General features: G+C 36.8%; 1 protein-coding gene across 1 annotated transcript in view; it reads right to left on the bottom strand.

Moving 5' to 3' along the window:
- The window catches only part of COL24A1 (collagen type XXIV alpha 1 chain), a 369727-nt gene that overhangs the window by 246923 nt on the left and 102922 nt on the right, over window positions 1-19882 (bottom strand). Inside the window, exons 10-14 of the mRNA XM_027873950.1 lie at window positions 18534-18587; window positions 16951-16995; window positions 14341-14394; window positions 10887-10931; window positions 180-233 (exon numbers count right to left, since the gene is read on the bottom strand). Coding sequence (XP_027729751.1) covers window positions 180-233; window positions 10887-10931; window positions 14341-14394; window positions 16951-16995; window positions 18534-18587 — 252 coding nt within the window. The remainder of the gene's footprint in view (window positions 1-179; window positions 234-10886; window positions 10932-14340; window positions 14395-16950; window positions 16996-18533; window positions 18588-19882) is intronic.

Genomic DNA, 19882 nt, shown 5'->3' with positions numbered 1-19882 from the left:
AATGCTTTATAAATAGTAAGCAAATGAATATTTGATGAATGAATGAGTATGATATACATATATTTATAATATGTGTAAATTATACATATATACATATATTTGTATATAACTAGTATAAGTTATATAACACCAGGCTCTTATTCAAAAAGGCAAAACAAGACCCATCATTGTGAACTTACAGGGCTTCCATCAGGACCAGCAGGGCCTCGTTCTCCAAATTCTCCTGGAAAGCCCTGGCCAAAAAAAAAAAAAAAAAAAAAAAAGGAAATAAGAGAAAAGGATTCAATTAGAAGAAAAAATACAAAAATCATTTTACATCATGTTTCACTGAGAGAATTTGCCCCTAGTCTCAAACTGTAACATCACTTTAAAAATATTTTGATGTTAACATTGGTTCTTTAAATATTTATTTTGAGCTTTATAATAAGTATTTTAATTAAGTATAATCAATATAGAAAACCAAGCCCAGACAGCAGAAGTAGCTTGTCTATAATCACATAACAAGTGAGTAGCAGAATGAAGGACATAGCCCTGCTCTCCTGATGGCCAAGCTACCCATTGTTTCATGTTGACCCTGTACCAGACACATATAACAGAAAAATATAGCACCTCATGGAAGAGAAAAATTCCTAGAATTATGTGACTCTGAGCTGTATTTCAAGATAAACTATATAACAAAAGTTTTTTAATGGATGGGGGATAGTTTCCTGTACACATTGATATTGCTGACAAACATGATACAAATGAAAGCCATTTGTACCAAAAGTTCTTTACTGCAAAAAGACATTAATACAACATACTGAAGAAATAAGGGTTCTTTATGCAATTAAATGGTTGAGTATATAGGTATGTATATATAGACATATACACACATGTGTATTATATAGGTCTGTATAGGTATGCATATATACATTCATGTATGTATAATGCATACATGCATATATACATAATACATACATACATATACATGCTCCCTTTCTGAGTTGAGTAGCCAGGTGGTACTGTGGATAACATTCCTGGTCTGGAGTCAGTAGAACCTGAGTTCAAATCTGGCCTCAGATACTTTACTAGCTGTGTAACCTTGGGCAAGTCACTTAACCCTGTTTGTCTCAGTTTCCTCATCTATAAAAAAGGGGATAATAATCTCACCTATATCCTAAGGTTGTTGTGAGGATCAAATCGGATGCTAATTGTGAAAAGCTATGCTTGGCATACGTTGCTGTTGTACAGTCATTTCAGCCATGTCGGACTGGTACATTTGTTGTTGTTGGGTTGTTTTTCAGTCATGTTCAATTCTTCATGACCTCGTTTGGGGTTTTCTTGGCAAAGATACTGGAGTGGTTCACCATTTCCTTCTCCAGCTCATGTTATAGATGAGGAGACTGAGGCAAACAGGGTTAAGTGGTTTGCCCAGAGTCACACAGGTAGTAAGTGCCTGAGGCTAGATTCAAACTCAGGAAGATGAATCTTCCTGACTCCAAGCCCAGCACTCTATCCACTGCACCACCTAGCTGCTCATTCTTAGTATATGCCAATTGTTTCATCAGTTTTAAAGATCATGTATACTTAAACTGATTTGTGATCTCATTACAGTTTGGTACTTCTTTTGGCAGAGACTAGAACTCCTATTTTCCTTTTGTTTAATTAAAAAATGTCAACATTTATTTTCATTTTTACTTTTTAAATTTTATTTAACATTCATTTAAAAAAATTCAGATCAAAATTATCTTCCTCCATTCAGACCTTCCCCCACCCATCGATAATGCAAGCAATACCCATTATATGTCCTATATTCCTTCTTAATCTATATAGTTCTTGTCTATTTCTTTACAATTTCTGGAAAGTTCTGGAAAGAAATTCACCCAAGGTGCCGGCAGATTGACTCTAAATCACCAAATGTCCCAAGAAATGATGCTTCTTGTTACCTTTGGTAATACAATGAAACCAATTCCACTTAATATTTTATATGCCACTCGAAGAAGGACCAGTGAGGCATCTTTTCATTTAGCTATGTCCTTTTATTTTTAGCAAGAATGTATATGTGTATACACACACACACACACACACACACACACACACACGCTCCTCATTCCCTTTCTTAACCTCCAGCAGGGCATTTTTACCTCCAGGATCAAAAGGCCTCTCTTCGGCATTTAACACCATTTATATTCTGGTCCTTTACTACTTTTTTTAGTCTTCTTAGACATCGCTCCTCTCTACAAACTCTCACTACACTGAACTATGTGCTATTCCTCGCACACAACACTCCATCTCCCAGATCAGTATACTGGTACTGGCTATTCCTCATGCCTGCAATGTTATCTCTTCTCCCCAACCTCCCTGGCTCTCTTCAAGACAGCTCAAATTTCACCTTCTGCAGGAGGGTGGTATTTTCAGGGTCCCTCTACTCCCTTCCATTTAAAATTACCTTCCATTCATTCTGTATATATCTTGTAGGCATATAGTTACTTGCATGCTTTTGTCCCCATTAGAATATGAGCTCCAAGAGCAGGGCCTGTCTTTTGCCTTTCTTTTTACCTCCAGGATAGTTCCCAGCACATAGGGCTTAATAAATGTTTGTTGATTTCTACACATTGTTATAAATCTAGAAAATTGGGAGTGACTTTAAAAATGTGAGGTAAGTTTTCAAGACTTCTTATCTTTAGTATGTCTCCTATGAAATGTACGAGTAATACTTGGAAAAAATAAACATAAAAAGTAGGATTAAGATCAAAAAAGACTTGCAGAATTAAAATGAAACAATCGTCGTACAGACATTTACTATTTGTCCTTTATTTTTTGAAGAGCACCAATGATATCACGGGATGATGTCTTGATGGGTGCCTGAATTGGATTTGAGGCAGAGTTGCACAGTCATCAGCCTCACTCTCTCTTCCAGAGTCATCAAAGTCCAATGGCAGGACCAAAGCCAAGATGACTGGTGATGGCTTGGGATGCACTGGATGACCTTGGTGTCTTCAATGTCTGATCAATCTCTGAGCATTTCACAGTCCCTGCTTCTGTTGCTTTCCTGGCCATTGGAACAAATTGTTCTCATCTGCCCATTCTGCTTGGGGAAGTCTTCATGTGCTTAGGGTACACTCCCCCCTAACTCACCAACAGGTTTGAGGTCTATTGGTTTCCCTCAACATGGTTTAGTTTGTCTGCCTCGATGGTTTACCGGGGGTGGCTGCTGCACATGCTATAGCTTTTTAGAGCCACAGGTGAGAGTTGAGTGCCAGGTAGACACCATTTTGGATGAGTAACCCTGAAAAGAGCAAGCCCTCAGACCAGAGGTGCTAGTCTTCCTTCTTTAACACTCCACACACCTCCATCATACAGGTATACATAATGTGAATCTCTGCCAATTCACAGGTTTATACTGGGTTTGACAAATTAGACTATTTGAAACTTTGGAAATTGTCATATAAATGTGCTGAATTCTTTATTATCAAAATAATTTCAGTTATATTCTGGGGCAAAGAAAAATGCCTCTCAAGTGACTTGTAAAACATATATCTAAAACTTTACTTTGTGATATATACTTAAAATAATCTTGGGCCAAGGACAGAAACAAATAACAGATGTCAAGAATGATACTTTACTTTTAAATTTTAACACTATGATTAGGAGCCAACATACATGGCATCTACTTAAAGCTGACTTTTCCAACATAAAGAGATGAGCTAAGAAAACTGTGGCTCTAACCTACATTTTCTAATAATTTCTTTTTGTTGTTTACTTATAATTTTCTCTATAATTTAAGAAAATGGATATTTCTGCCACCTTATCCTTTTAAGGGTGTTATTTTCCCATCATTTTGGAGAGTGCTATTTCTGTGATTCCAGTAGAAGAGTAAGAGCTCTGGGGATGTGGACTTACAAGGTTTTGTTCTGGGTAAAATATCCTATCCCAATGAACAATAGAAATCTGACTCACTACTCTCTATACCCAAAAGAATTTTTAAAAATATCCTGGAACCCTCTCTACATTTTGGCAATCTGTTGTTGGCCAGGTGCTATGGAGAGTGAGTCCCAAACTGGCTATAAAGCTGCTAGCTTCTTTCCTAAAAAGTTAATTTTGAACTAAATTCATTCAAGACTGGGCCTATGGGTCATGCCAATTTGCATGATTTATTTAATATAAGGAAGTGACTGATGATAAAGTTAATTTGACAGTCATGTAAAATTCTAGCAGCTCCAGATTTTCCTGGCTGTGAGACTAGAGAAGGAAGTTTGGAAACACATCCTAAGTGAGGAACTATTTGGATTTTGATAAGATGAAGTGGAATTTGAAGTTATTAAATCCACATGACTCTTTTGTCACTGCATCTTCCTTTCCTTTATGTCATGAATCTATCTATGGTTATTTTTCTTTTAAAGCTAAAATACTAGTTTGGGTTAGGCACAATTCAGATGTGAACCAGGTTTCACTTTCCCCAGAGCACTAAAATTTGAATCTTCTGACTCAAAGTTTCTCAAGTTGAAATTGGGAAGCATGTAAAATAAAATCATTGGGGCACATGGAAAACATTAATAAAAATTAAGATTGGCTCATTTTCATCTAAGACATAATAAAGACTGAAATTTGGTTGAACTTCTATATTCTAGGATGCATAAAAGGAGAATAGACAATGGGACCTCACTGGTACCTTTCTAGGCACATAACTCTTTGGTCTAGGTGAGTATGTGCTAAATAAAAACCACTTTTTCTTCTTTAAATATTTACATCTTTTTTTCAGAACCCAGTTAACCAAAGAAAGCCATTACAATCATCAGAATGTTCTTACTAGATCCAAACATGTTCCAGCCTCTAGCACAGTGTTTTACATGTAGTAAGCCCTTTATAAATGGTTGTTGAATTGAATTAGCTTATGTTTTACAGCAAATGATAACTAATCCTAGGAAGTGATAGAGAAAATCTCCAAGAAAAATCTCCAAGCACTATTATATGTGACCAGACTATAATGTGACATATTAGCTGATATTAACTTCTCTTACCACAGCAACATGGCAAAATGCTTCAATCAAAGTACTTAAGCACATTACAATGCTTCAGTGGATTTGAGATCTCATTGCTGCAAATATCGCTTCACTGGTAAAGATGCATCTATGCCCTCCTTTCTATCCTGTTCCTGTTCTTTCTTAGACCCTTTACATGTGATCAGTACAGTGCCTTGGATGGCTCTAGGCCATCTTACATTTCATGGGTACCACTGTGGCCCTTATATATCTATCTACCATACTTCAATCTCACTTCATGACTGGCCTCTACTTCATTTACTGAACATACCTTTCCTTACTTATATTCCTTGGACTGCTACTTGGCCATAGGCCATCTCTGGAAATATACTACAGTCCACCTGCCATTTATTAGGCTTCTTTATTGCCTTAAGTTATCTGTAACTTTGATCCTTTGGAAATTTTGGTATTGTAATATTTACAGCCATATAGCATCTCCAGGTAAACATCTGTATTAGGAAGATGGATTTTTGCATGAGGTTGAGGGGCAAGAGGAGTCTGGATTATGAGAAACACTGTCCATTTCCCAAATACAATCTGGATCACTAAAATACATTGTGTTTTTCCTATGAGGATTATTAGGAGAATTTCTTCTGAGGAATCATGGGTATCACTAAGGAGGATGTATAATATTCTGGGGCTCAATGGAATCAAAGATCCCTCAAAAACACTTGCTCCTTGGGAGGAAAGCTATGGTGAATCTGGACAGAGTACTAAAAAGCGGAGACATCACCTTGCCAACAAAGGTCAGTGTTGTCAAAGCCATAGTTTTTCCAGCAACAATGTGTGTCTGTGAGTTGGATTGTAAGGAAAGCTGAGCGCTGCAGAATTGAGGCTTTCAAATTGTGGTGCTGGAGAAGACCTTTGAGAATCCTTTGGTCAGTAAGGAGATCAAATCAACCAATACTTAAAGAAATTAATTCAGGCTATTCAGTGGAAGGACAACTATTGAAGTGGAAGCTTAAATATCTTGACCACAGAATGTGAAGATGGGACACATTGGAAAAAAATCCTGATGTTGGGAAGGACTGAAGGCAAAGGAGAAGGGGACAGCAAAAGATGAGATGCATAGTTAGTGTCATGGAAGCAACGAACATGAGCTTGGACCAACTTTGGGAGATAGTGGAGGATAGAAGGGCCTGCCATGCTATGATCCGAAGGGAAGTGAGGAGTTGGATGAGACTGAACAACTGAACGACAATGAAATATCTCTCTTGGTGAAGGCCAGTTATGTCAATATTATCTAGAGTGTTATACATACCTACTGATTATTAACTGACAAGCATTTTGAATTCGTTATGAGCTGACCTAGGAAAACTCTGTATACCTATATACCTGTATACCTCTTTGATGAGAACATACTCCCATTTATTGACTTGGTGACCATAAATATGAACACACAAAGTCTTTAAAAATCATGGTGATGAAGAAACACGTTAAGTTAAGATATAACAATATACCTCATAAAATAATCAGGACAATGAATCCTAAAAGGATGGTAGCCCAAAATCAAATGAATAACTTGATTTTGTGTGTGTGTGTGTGTGTGTGTGTGTGTGTGTGTGTTTGGGATAACAGATTTAGAGATGGAAGGACCCTTAAAGGAAGGAAGGGAGGAAAGAAACAAATATTTATTAAGTACTTACTATGTGCCAGGTACCGTGCTAAACATTTTACAAATATGACCTCATTTGATCCTCACAACAACCCTAACAAGCAGGTGCTACTGTGATCCCCATTTTAGAGTTGAAGAAATTGAGGCAGACAGAGGTTAATTGACTTGCCCAAGGTCACTAGCTAGTAATCATGTTTGGCCAGATTTGAATTCATATCTTCCTGACTCCATGCTCAGTGCTCTATCTACTGCACCACCTAGTTATTTCTTAGAAATCATCTAGTACAAACCCCCTCAGTTTACAAATGAGGAAACAGAGATCCAGAGAGATTAAGTGATTCACCCCAGGTCACAATGGTAGGGCTATAATTTGAATACAGTTACTCTGACTCCAACTTCAACACTCTTCCCATAATACCATATCAAACCCTTTCATTTTAAAAGGGAAGAAGTATTCTACATGAATAATTAAATATATAAATGTACAACAAATTATTATGATAACATGCTTTAATACTTTTTATAATAATGAGAACAGAAGTATGGATGAAGAAGGCATTATGTTATGGTAAAGAGCTTTTCATCTCAAGGTAAAGGATCTGAGTTTGAAGACTTGTGGGACCTTAAACCATGCATTTATCCTCCCTCATCTGAAGTTTGCTTGTATGGCAAATTATGGGATTACTCTGAGTGATCTCTAATATAACTTGCAGCTGACAAATCCATATTCCTATTCTCTTATCCCTTAATGCAGATACAAATGAAATATATCTATAGTTCTAGCTAGAATATCTAAGTTGCCTAAAAAATGAAATACTAGATTCTTTGGGTGAATAATTCACACTATCACATATGCTAATTGAAAAGTCAACACATTAGAAGGTGAAATCATTTGTTATAAAGACAAATAAATCTTTGTAGTACTGTGATTGTCACATGGGCTAACATTTCAGAGTGATCTATGAGGCTTTCCTGAACACAGTTTGAATAGCAACCAAAGTTGAGAAATTTCCTCATAAACAAGGCCAAACCATTTAATGGAAAATGTAAGTATGAGGACATGCAGTGTACATGACATATTGTAGGACCAGGAACATTTTCTAGTACAAACATTGTCAAGAAAGAAATGGGATACATATGTCTAAGAGTTGTAATCGCTTTTCTAGGAATCCTAGTTCATTACTAAAGGGTATACTTTTATAGCATTCAAATATGGCCGATTTTCTAATGTTCAGGCCAGGACAAATATAAAGAAATTACCCATAGCAATCATTTCAGCCTTTTTATATGTTTATCTTCCTCTCTGAAACCTCTATATAGAAAACTCATTTTGAACTGAGGAATTCTGGAGGATAATTGTATAATATAGGGGCAAACTAAGAAGCTAAGAAATATAATAGTATCTATAAATCCTCAAACTCAGTGAAAAATCTTCGCTGCCCATCATTTTCAGTAAATGGAATAATAGGTGGTCACAAATACGGTGTTATTTCAAGAGAGCCAGGAAAGGTTCCTGTTTATCAAGGTATCTCATATAATGACCCATTGATTTCTGAAATTCCACTATTAAGGATTACTTCCTTTGGCTTAAACTTTGGTTTCCTGTTAAAATAATCATATTCAGGTTCCATATTCTTTACCACTTTTCAAAGCAATAAGGATAAAAATTCTAAATTAAAATATCCTTGTGATAAATAATCAAATATCTGGTAATAATAATAATAATAACAATAATAATAATATGTGTGTGTGTAAGAATAAAATAAAAACAACAGCAGCAATAATAATAATGAATATATTAGCTCATACTATGAAACTTAAGGTTTTCCTAGGAATGAATAACAACTGAAACTTATTTATAGAGTTCAGTGACATTTTGGTGTGAATGAGTTCATCAGATCCTTTTTGGAGAAAGAAAATAAGACCACTAGATGCTTGAGTGGGAGGAGTCACCAGTTCAGAAAGGGAGAGTGGCTTACAATTTTGTGAAGAGTTAACCTAAGTCTTTAACATAGCAAATCGAGTCAAGTAATAGAAGCAACTAAAATATCTGGCAAGATTTAAGATGCAGGATCTACGTGAATTAGAAAATTAGCATAAATAAATAATCCAACATCATTTCACAGCCGAGCAGAAAAGATCAATTTTAAGTAAAATCATTGCAATCAAACAAAAAAACAAGTTTAGTTTTCAGAGTTATTTTAGTGAGTTTAGTCAATTTTTCAAAGCTCATTAAGAATCTCAAAAAATTTCACCTTTAAAAATTTATATGAGAATCTATTCCACCACAATTTTATGAAAAGCAAAGTATGTCACTTCAAAGACACCAGACTGTAGAAAATCTGTTGCAGAAAACTCCATTCTCTTTTATAGAGCCCAATATGGCATGAGAACCTCCAGACATATTGCAAATGATGCTTAGCCATGTTGCATAGATTTATGATCTGTTTTCATTACAGAAATATTCTTGTGTTAGTGAATAACTTTAGAGACAATGTGACATGGTAGAAACAGCATGGGGCTGGTAACCAAGAGACAGATATTCTAGTCCTCTCTATCTACTAGCTAACTATGTAACCTCAAAGTTTCAGTTTCTGAATCAGTACCAGGGGTTTACTTGTGAAATCTTTAAAATCCTTTATAGTTTTCACGCACATATGTATATGTATGCATGAATGTATATGCATGTGTATATATGTATATACATATATCTGTGTATATGTATATATACACTATACACATATATGTTTATGTACATGTACATATATACATATATATTTAAATCTAAAAATATTAGAATCCTAGCTAACTTATCTGGGTCAGGATCTAGTTGCTAGTATTTATCTATTAATTTGGGGCAGCTAGGTGACACAGTGGATAGACCACAGGGTCTGGAGGCAGGAAGACCTGGGTTCAAATCTAGCCTCAGATACTTACTAGCTGTGTAACCCTGGGCAAGTCACTTAACCCTGTTTGCTTCAGTTCCCCATCTGTAAAGTGAGCTGGAGAAGGAAATGGAAAACTACTCCAGTATCTTTGCCAAGAAAACCCCAAATGGGGTCATGAAGAGTCAGACCTGACTGAAATGATTGAACAACAAAAATAACAAAACCCCATCAATTTAAAAACAATGAAAACTTGTGTTTTTTTTATTGATCTTTTAACCTTTTTGACAACAGAAATCAGTTTCCACAATTAAGAAGGGAGGAAAGAAGCATTCATATAGTGCTTACTGAGTGCCAGTCACTGTGCTAAGTGATTTTTACAAATATTATTCCATTTTACCCTCACAATAACTTTGTAAGGTAGATATCATTATCCCCATTAAACAGAAAAGGAAACTGAGATAAATAGAGGTTAAGTAACTTTCCCAAGACTATAGTTGGCAAATGTCTGAAGTAGGATTTGAACCCAGGTCTTCCTAACTCTAGGCCCAGAGATCTATCCACTATACCACCTGTTGATGTTGTTCAGTTGTGTTCAACTCTCCATGACCCCATTTGGGGATTTCTTGGCAAAGATACTGGAGTGGTTTGCCATTTCTTTCTCCAGCTCATTTTACAGATGAGGAAGCTGAGGCAAACAGGGTTAAATTACTTGCCTGAGGTCACACAGCGAGTGTCTGAGGCCAGATTTGAACTTATGAATCTTCCTGACTCCAAGTCCAGCACTCTATCCATTGAACCACCTAACTGTCCTATCTCCACCTAACCACCCTATACCATACTACCTAGCTACCTTTGATTGTTAAGAACCAAGAGGTTAATAATTCTCCATTTAAAAATATTTTAAAACTTTAGACTTTCATAATAATTATAACAATATTAGTGCCTCATAATAGTATTACTGTGGTTAATATTGATCCAATAATATTTACATAGAGCTGTAAGATTTGCAAAGCACTTTGCAGATATTATCTCATTTGATTCATTCAAAAACCCCGTGAGGTGGACTTTTATCATTATCCCTACTTGGCAAATGAGCAAACTGTGGTCAAGGGAGGTTCAGTCATTTGCCCAAAGTGGGACAGTTGGTAACCTGGTATCTGAGGCAGAATTTGAACTGACACTAAGTCTAGATCTCTAGCTACCCCATTAATGAAATGATTGGTTCATGCTGTTCATGTAATAGAAACCTAATTTTTTGGAGGTAAGAGATCAAAGAAATGAATACACATTCACATTGTTAATAGATTGGAAGAACTAGAAGGCAGTAGATCTAAAGTAGCAGTTAGAAATGAGACCAATTACCTGTCTTCCTTTTGGACCCTTCCTTCCACGCGGTCCAGGAACTCCCTGTAATAATACAGACATGTAGATAACATAGAGATGACGTTTAATATGAACATTTTGTCCTAAGTAACTAAATTATATGCTACTGTTACTTCCAATAACAAAGAAACACATTAACAATGAAAGAAAGTTTGTTGTAAGGGATGGTTTTTGGGAAGGGGAGTAAAGAAAGAAGCTAATTATGTTTTTTAAAAAAGAAAGTTATTTTGTGTATTTTCTTGTTTGAAAGGATTAGACGTGTCTTATTAAATTGGGGCTGAATTCAAATCAGGTATAATATCTGGCAGTTATTTTGCCCAGCCTGAGAAATCAGTTTGGTTCAGGGGGTTTGAAGCAGACGATTCACATCGTGCCAAACAAAAATTATGTGGATTTGAGGTAAACCATTCAGAATTTAAAAAATAAAAATAAAAATGAGCATCTTTCATTTGAACTTATTCCCTTCCACATAATCTGTGATCCAGTGACAATAGCCTCTTGCTGGTCCTTGATCAAGATATCCCATCTCCAGACTCCAGGCATTTTCACTGGTTGTCCCCCATGCCTGGAACTTCTTTCCTCCTCATCTTCACCTCCTGGATTCCTTAAACCTTTGCCAACATCTCACCCTTTACGTGATGCCTTTCCCAAGTCCCACTTAATTCTAGCACCTGCCCTCTGAAATTACCCCCCCCCATTTTATCCTGTATGAAGCTTGTTAGAACATAGTTGTTTGCATCTCCCATTAGATTGGGAGCTCCTTGAGAGCAGGGACCATTTTTTTGCCCCTCTTTGTAACCCCAGTGCTTTACACAATGCCTGGCACACAGCAGGTATTTGTTAATGCTTATCAACTTGAGGTTAAGGAAAAGTCTACTTAAGTTAAGGAATGAGTTAAAATCCCCCCACCCCAAATAGTTTGACTTCTATCAATTTCTGTCAGAAAAAGGGGAGTTTCATTGCAGAATTGTAGAATGGGGCAGATTTCAGCCTAATTATGAAGTCAACTTTAATGGAACAAAAGCAAGGAAATGATAACAGATATTTGATGGTACATCCAATATGGTGAAAAGCAGTAGACTCTACTCATTCTTCCTTAGCTAGCTTATTTATGAGTTCATAGTAAGGGACCAGAGAAGGAGCAAGAAGAGACATGAAAAAAAGGCCACCAGTGGCAGAAGCTCAGCCCCTACTCCCATCCCTGCTCCAAGTCCAGCTCCACACTTAAGAGGGAGCCAGCAGTCCACTAATCTGAGGCTGTAGTGGGTGACAGTCCTCCCTGGAGTCCCTCCCATCACCCCTCCACTTATGCCTAAGGCCCCTCCAACAGTTGGCTACCAGTGCCTTTATTGATTCACTCTTGCTCCTAAGTGGGTGTCTTAGGGCTTGGTCACTTTGCTGACCTCAGGTGTTGAAACAATCAACTGCCTACTTGGACATCTCCATCTGCATGCCCCAAGTTTGGCTGATTCTGTCTCCAAGACATCTCTTTCCCTTCCCCTTCTTTTCACTCACATGGACCAACCTTCCTACCTGGTTCAGGTCCTCATGACCTTTGAACTGCATTGTTATAAAACCCCCATTCTTCTCTCTACTTCCAGTTCCCCTTGTCTGTCTACCTAGACGCCAAATCAATCTTCCTAAAACACAGATCTGCAACTGCCAGGCTCAAAAACCATTAGTGGATCCCTATGGCCAGTTTGGCATTTTGCCTACCTTTCCAAGTATTTTAATATTGTCTTTCACACATTGTACATTCCAACCAAATGAGTGACCTACTGCTCCCTAAATTTGGCATTCTCTCTTCCATTTCCCTGATTTTTCATAGGGCATCCTCCATGCCTAGAATGTACTGTTTTCTCAACTCAGTCTTTTAAAATACAATAAGCTTCCTTCATTCCTCAGTTCAGGCACCGCCTCCTCTGGAAAGGCTTTCTGGACGCTCTTAGATGTTAGTGCTCTCGGTTCTCAAATGATTTGGTTTTTATTTATTTGTTTATATGTTATATTCCCAGTATAATGTAAGTTCCTTGAGGGTCAAGGCTATTGTTTGTTTCATATCCCCAGCACTTGGTAGGCATTTAAGAAAGTGCCTTGCCCATGGTAGGGATGTATGAATATATATATGTATTTTATGTGTTATATACATATCTAGGTGGATCAATAATATTCTAGTGGGGATTCCTGGACTCACTAAGCTAGAAGGTATCTTAGAGATCATTGAGTCCAACACTCTCATTTTACAAATGAGGAAACTAAGGCCAAGAGAGATTAAATGACTTTCCCAAGGTCATATAATTAGTGACAGAGCTAGGATTTGAACCCAGTTATTCTGACTTCAAATACTACACTCTACTGTACTATGGTAGGCACTCTTCTGGTACTTCTCCACACCATATCTTTCTGTGAATCTCCAAACCTTCCATTTATAACTTCTTCTTTTAACTAAATTATATAGAAATACTATAAAAGAGTTTTGTAAAGTAGAAAGAACAAGCCCAGAGGTTCTTAATCTAGAGCTCATTTTATATACATATATTATATATACATTTTATAGAAACATATGTGTGTACACATATACACATGTACATATGTATATGTATGCATATACACATGTACATATGTATATGTATGCATATACACATATACATATATGTGTATACACACATACATATATGTGTACACACACATACACATATGTATATACACACATATATACATATATACACATATATGTACAGGTATACATATGTGTGTACAAATGGATCTGTGATCTCATTGATAACGGATATTTCCTCCAGTGATGAATATCACAAGTGATATATTCTTGCCCACCCTGTGCGGCACATCTATAGCTTCTCATAAGCTTGCCACAGAGGGTCCACCCAACATCTTGGGGAATGTCTGAGTTTCTCTTCACATTGCAAAAATCCATACAAAATATGACCTCATTAGGCTGTCACTCTAACTGCATGCATCATATCTCAGCAATATGCACTTTTCATTCAATTTGTTTTTCCAACCTGAATAGTTAAACTTTACTTTACATTACTTATATTAAGTAATATTTGCTCCCTTCTCCCTACCGCTGTTATCCCTCTCCCCGCACCACCATTGTCTATTGTGAAGGTTACCCATCCCTAGATATGGCTCTGTTTAGACATGAGGATAGTTAGGCCAGGTCAATATGCTGGCTTCAAAGTAGAAGCAGAAACAGGACTATAATTATTATAAACACATTCTCATAACCATTTTGGACATGAAGAAAAGTCTATTCTTATAAATTACTTTCTTAATCCATTTTTGTGTTGGAAAAAAAAACTGTTTTATTCTCCCAATGTGGAATACTTGCAAATAGCCCTATGCTGCAAATTCACGTAATATATTCATCATACATACATTGCTTTTTTTTTTAAAAAAGTGATAAACTTACTCTTTCTCCTTCAGGCCCTGGTTGTCCTGCCAAGCCAGGAGAGCCAATGAAGCCCTTAAATAAAATAAGTTAAAATTAAGTAGCTTTATTCAAATATTGATAAAATATAATTTATTAAATAAATATTAGTAAAATATAATTTAATAATATAAATATTAGTCAAATATAATATAAGTAATCAACACAAATATAATTAAACACATGATTTATTAATAGAATATTAATAAAAATATGGCATAATATGCCTACACATAATCTCATTTCTATTAATGAGAAATGGCAAATTAAAAAGAAGACAGCATCATTTCATTCTTCCCTATTTCTCTTCCAGAAAATACAGATTAATCAATAAATTTATCAAATTTATACTGGCCTAGGTATTATGGGGCTCCTATAAATGTGTAATCTAGACCCTGCCTTGAGATTTAGAGTTTGAGCAGGTGGAGGACATATACACATAAAAAGATGACCAATAATAAAAGGCAGCATATACTGAGAACCAAGTGAGTGTTATATGCAAGAGGTACTATCTGATGTCAGATTCAGAAAAGATCACTAGAGCTAGCTTATATTGGGAAAGTTTCATTGACAGTGGGTTCTTCAGGTCTTTATGAATGAGTAGAAATTATAAGGGGAGGAGGGTATCAAGAAAGAAGGTGTTAAATGATGTGACTGGGGCAGCTAGGTGGTGCAGTGGATAGAGCACCAGCCCTGAAGTCAGGAGGACCTGAGTTCAAATCCGGCCTCAGACCAAACACTTGACACTTACTAGCTGTGTGACCCTGGGCAAGTCACTTAACCCCAATTGCCTAAAAAAACAACTAAAAAAACCCCAAAAATAAATGATGTGACTGGGACTGTGGTCTAGAGAAGAGAGATGTGGAGGCAGGAAATAGTTGACATCAAGCATTTCAGATGCTGTCACATGGAAGGGAGATCAGACTGACTCATGGATGGAATTAGGCAAAAGAGTAGGAAGAGTCATATTTCAGCTTGATCTCAAGAAAGCTCCTCCACCATTAAAGTTCTCTCTGAATGGAGCAGGAGGCTACAGGAGGTATTTGATTATCTTTGCATCTTGGAGGATGCATACCTTCCATGGGATTCCTGTTCATGAATGGTCTACATTAGATGCACTCTGAGCCCCATCCAGCTCTGAGACTGTCCTTCTGAGGCTGTGCCAAAAGTTGTTGGGATTAAAATGACAATTCTGTGGGCTTTGAACATTCAATGTCATCAGCTGCATTTCTGGTAAATACGATGTTTCCACTGACTTTGTGTTTAAATACAGCTGGCTTTTGTTTTATGTTATCCAGCTGGAGGGTTGTTTGTAAAGAGGGCCAAAACAGCTTAATTGAGCTTACACTTAACTCAGTAAGCATCGGGAATCTAAACATTCAAATCTCTGCTCTGCTTGGGTGAAAACATAATGCCTCATGAGTAAGGATTTCAAAGTGCTTTATAAAGCAGTAAAATACAGATGGAGAATCCTACGAGCTAGGTATGTTAATTAGGTGCACACAGGCCGAGCAAAGTGGCAAAAGGACCAGATTCTTGCTTGCCTATCCATTTGCCAATCATTTCTTAAGTGCCTGCTATATATTTATATCTATATGGCTATATATCTCTATATATCTATATATACATATATACACACACACATATATACATATAATATACATTATATATATATATATATATATACAGCGCTGTGTAAGGTGCTGGGAATATGAAATGATCCCATGAGGGGTGAGGGAGACATAGATATAGAACATGCACACAGATACATATGGTAGAAAGTGAGAGGCCAAGGGGAGAACCAGACAGAGAAAATTGAGTGGCAAGGAAAAAAAAAAACTCTTAGCTAGTGGGGAGGTGATAATCTTCCCTTGAAAGTTTAACACCTGAGCTAACCATTGAAGGAATATAAAAGTTCTAAAAAGTAAAGAAGAGGAAGGAATGCATTCTAGGCATGGGGGGTAGCTTGTATGAATGTAAATACAGGGAGGCAGGAGAGGGTTCATTTAATTCAGGGAATTTCTTTTTTTGGCTTCAATATAAGACTTGTGTGAAATAAAGCTAGAAAAGTAGGACAGAACCTTACTTGCAAAGGATTTTAAGGAATCTGTATTTTATCCTAGAAGCAAAAGGAAGCCACTGAAATTTTTTTGAGTTGGGAGGGGGCAGTGGTTAGAACTATGCTTTAGGGATATTATTTTGGCAACTGTGAGAAAGATTAGACTTAAGGTTAGGGAAGAAAGAAGGCTCAGAACAGGCCTTGCTAGATCTCAATGTATGAGGTGTAGGAAGTAGTGGATATTGAAAAACAAAGGACACTTAGAAGGAACAGTTAGAAATTTAGAAGGAGTCAGGAAAGGACATAGTCACAGAAACAAAGAGAAGAGACATTCGGAAAGAAAATGACCAATAGTGTTGAAAGTTACCAAAAAAATAAGGGAGAGAGACAAAAAAAAAAACATTGAATCTGGCAAGTAAGGGATCATCGGTAACCTTTGAAGAAGCAGTTTTAGTAGAAGAGTTGCGTCAGCTACTATTTGTGTGTGTAAAGTGCAGTCATGTGCAACAGAATGCTTTAAAATGCTTACTTACTCTTACACCTTTAGGGCCTTGGTTACCTTCCGGTCCAACCAAACCCTAGTAAAGAACAAAAGACAATAGCTATATATTATTTTCATTTCTTTCCAAAAACTATAAAATGCCGAATTAAATACCACAAAAGACATAATTTTTACATGCAAAAGGCCAGAAGCCAATGAGATTCTCATAAATTTTTATGCTTGAAAAAACCATTCACTTCAGATCAATGAAGTACAATGAGTTTTCAGTGTTTAGATAATCTTTCTGTATCATCCAGAAAACATGTAAACTACTTGATAGGACTTTTAAATGTTTGACTAACTTTGAGATTATAATATATAAGAAAAGGAACTAAAACATTTCTTAGCTATTTCTAAACAACTAAGCCATGAACTCTTGTTTATAATTTCTTTTGGTATTTGTGTTTCCTTTATTCATGTGAGTGGAAAAATATCAGAAATTTAGTCTGTAAGAAAGCTGAGGGAATGATTATTTTGGGGAGTAAATACAAGCCAGAAAATGGACACCCTGACTCTTCTGAATAGTGTAATTCCAATTATTTACTATGTGCCAGGCACTCTGTTAAGTCCTGGGAACACAATTACAAATACAAGCAAAAGGAAAGACTGTCCCTGTCCTCAAGAAGCTTACATTTTAATAGGAGAAGCCAACATACAAAAGGAAACTTCACTCTTTTCCAGGCTATACTCCCAACTCTCCAGACTTTCTCCACGATGCCAAAGTAGCCTCCTCACTCTGGGAGTTCACTCTGTCCCTCTGATTCCTTCCTCTGTCTGTTCCTCACACAGCCTCCATTATAAGCAAAGTGCCCAGGTCATTTATTTTTTCATTTCTCTCTGGGCTCTAGTCTTGATCCTCTGGACTTCTTTAACCAAGCCAGAATTGGCCTTCTCACCCTGGAATTGCACTCTGCCTCTGTGGCCCATTCCTTCCATCCATCATTTTCTTCTTAGAGCCTCCATTTTGAGGAAAAGTGCCTAGGCCAGCCATGTTTTCACTCATCTCCAAGCTCAGCTCCTTACTCTCTTGAATTTCTGCACCATGTCCCTACACAAGTACTTTTCACTCATCTATTTCAGCTTGCTTTGATGTGTTGTCTTCTCCCATAAGAATGTAAGCTCCTTGAGGGCAGGCACTGTCTCTCTTTTTGCTTGTATTTGTATCCCTAGCACTTAGTAGTGTCTGACACATACTAAACACTTACAAGTGCTTGTTGACTTGACTTGACTTGAATCATTACAAAATGTTGGGAATAGAAAAGGAGTAAAGCAGATGAACCTAAGGAAGGATAGATTTTCAGATAAATTCTACCAAGGTTCAGTGCTTTGAGAAGGGAATTAGGCAGCACTGTCCCAAAAGATTATGGTCATATGAAAAACTCTGAACCCAAAAGTCTCACACAGTAGGAATATTAACTCTTATCACAATCACACACATTGACCTCGTGTTCCTTAAAGATAGGTCTGATTCTCAAAAGATTTGAATGCTGATGCCAGGGATCAGGAAATACAACAGGTTAAACAATAATAATGACCCAGAAATATAAGAGCAAATGCAGAGGATAGTTACTGCACCTGCCTGCCAGGGTAACCAGGTGAACCAGCAAGACCAGCCATTCCAGGAAGACCCTAAAATTATGAAAAGAAAATAACACATCAAAGAATACATCTTTATATGTTTGGATACAATATTCAAACTCAGAAAAATAAATGGAATCTCCATGCTAATTCCTGATTGGAACCTCCCTGCACTATTCAAGGGGGAAAGGGGCCAATCATCCCCAAAGAAGTGAATGAAAACAAAATAAAACTAGACCACTTACATCCTGTCAAACTCAAAATCTAATTAATGGAAAATTTGAAGTGATATTTTAGGAAAGTCAAATATATATTTACACAAACATATACACACTGATAAATCTGACTAGAAAAGCTGTCAAGTGTTGAGGAAACCAGATGGACCAGACAAAATCATAAAAGTGAGCTTTTAAAAAGTAATTGGTCTCCTTCTGAATTAAAATTCCCTTCTTCTTGCAATGTTCTACGGATGTCTGAGAGAGTGGAATAGTATGGTGGAAAACATATTGAACTTGGAGTCAAATGACCTGAGTCCATGTCCCAGTTCTACCACCATCTAATTGGGTAGGCTTGAGCAAGTCACTTAAATTCTCTGTGCCTCAGTTTCCTTTCCTATAATATCTGTAGTTCCTATTTCACTGGGCTGTTCCAAGGCTCGCATGATAATTTATTAATAAATGCTTTACAGATATTACTTGTTTGCTTCTCATAACAACCCAGAAGGTAGATGCTATGATTATCTCTACTCTACTGTAGAGGAAACAGACAGACTTGCCCCAGAGTCACACAGCTAGTAAGTATCTGAGACCAGATTTGAACTCAGGTCTTCCTAACTCCAGGCTCAGAGCTCTGTGCCATCAGAGCTAAATATACCTTATGCTTTGTATCTTAATTAGCTCTAATTCAGCAAACATTTATTAAGTATTGACTATGTTCCAAGCTCTGTGTTAGGGGCTGATACCTAACAAAATGGAGCCTACCCTCAAAGGGCTTATAGTCTACTGGTGGGATAGAACCTGTATATAATTACAAGTTGGGAGACAGATTGGACCTGTGATTTCATTAGTATAGGGAATTCCCAAATGAGAAAATTCTCTCTACCAATGCAGATCACCACCACATCTACAGCTCATATTCAGAGTTGCCCGGAACAGAGGGGGCCAACGGGTAGCCCACAATACTTGTAAGTACAGTTGGAACCAAATTAAAATGTAATTAGGAAATACTTAACAAAATAAATACAAATATAATAGACTATAGATAATGTTCATATGTGGTTTTCTACATCAATATGCAGCACACAGAGATCCTTATGTACAGTTTAGTGGCCCTTTTTCCCTATGGGC

The sequence above is a fragment of the Vombatus ursinus genome, unplaced genomic scaffold (genome assembly GCF_900497805.2).
Source record: "Vombatus ursinus unplaced genomic scaffold, bare-nosed wombat genome assembly UNPS02014803.1, whole genome shotgun sequence".
Classification (NCBI taxonomy): domain Eukaryota; kingdom Metazoa; phylum Chordata; class Mammalia; order Diprotodontia; family Vombatidae; genus Vombatus; species Vombatus ursinus.
The sequence above is the reverse complement of the archived record's forward strand: the minus strand, read 5'-3'. Positions and strand labels throughout refer to the sequence as shown.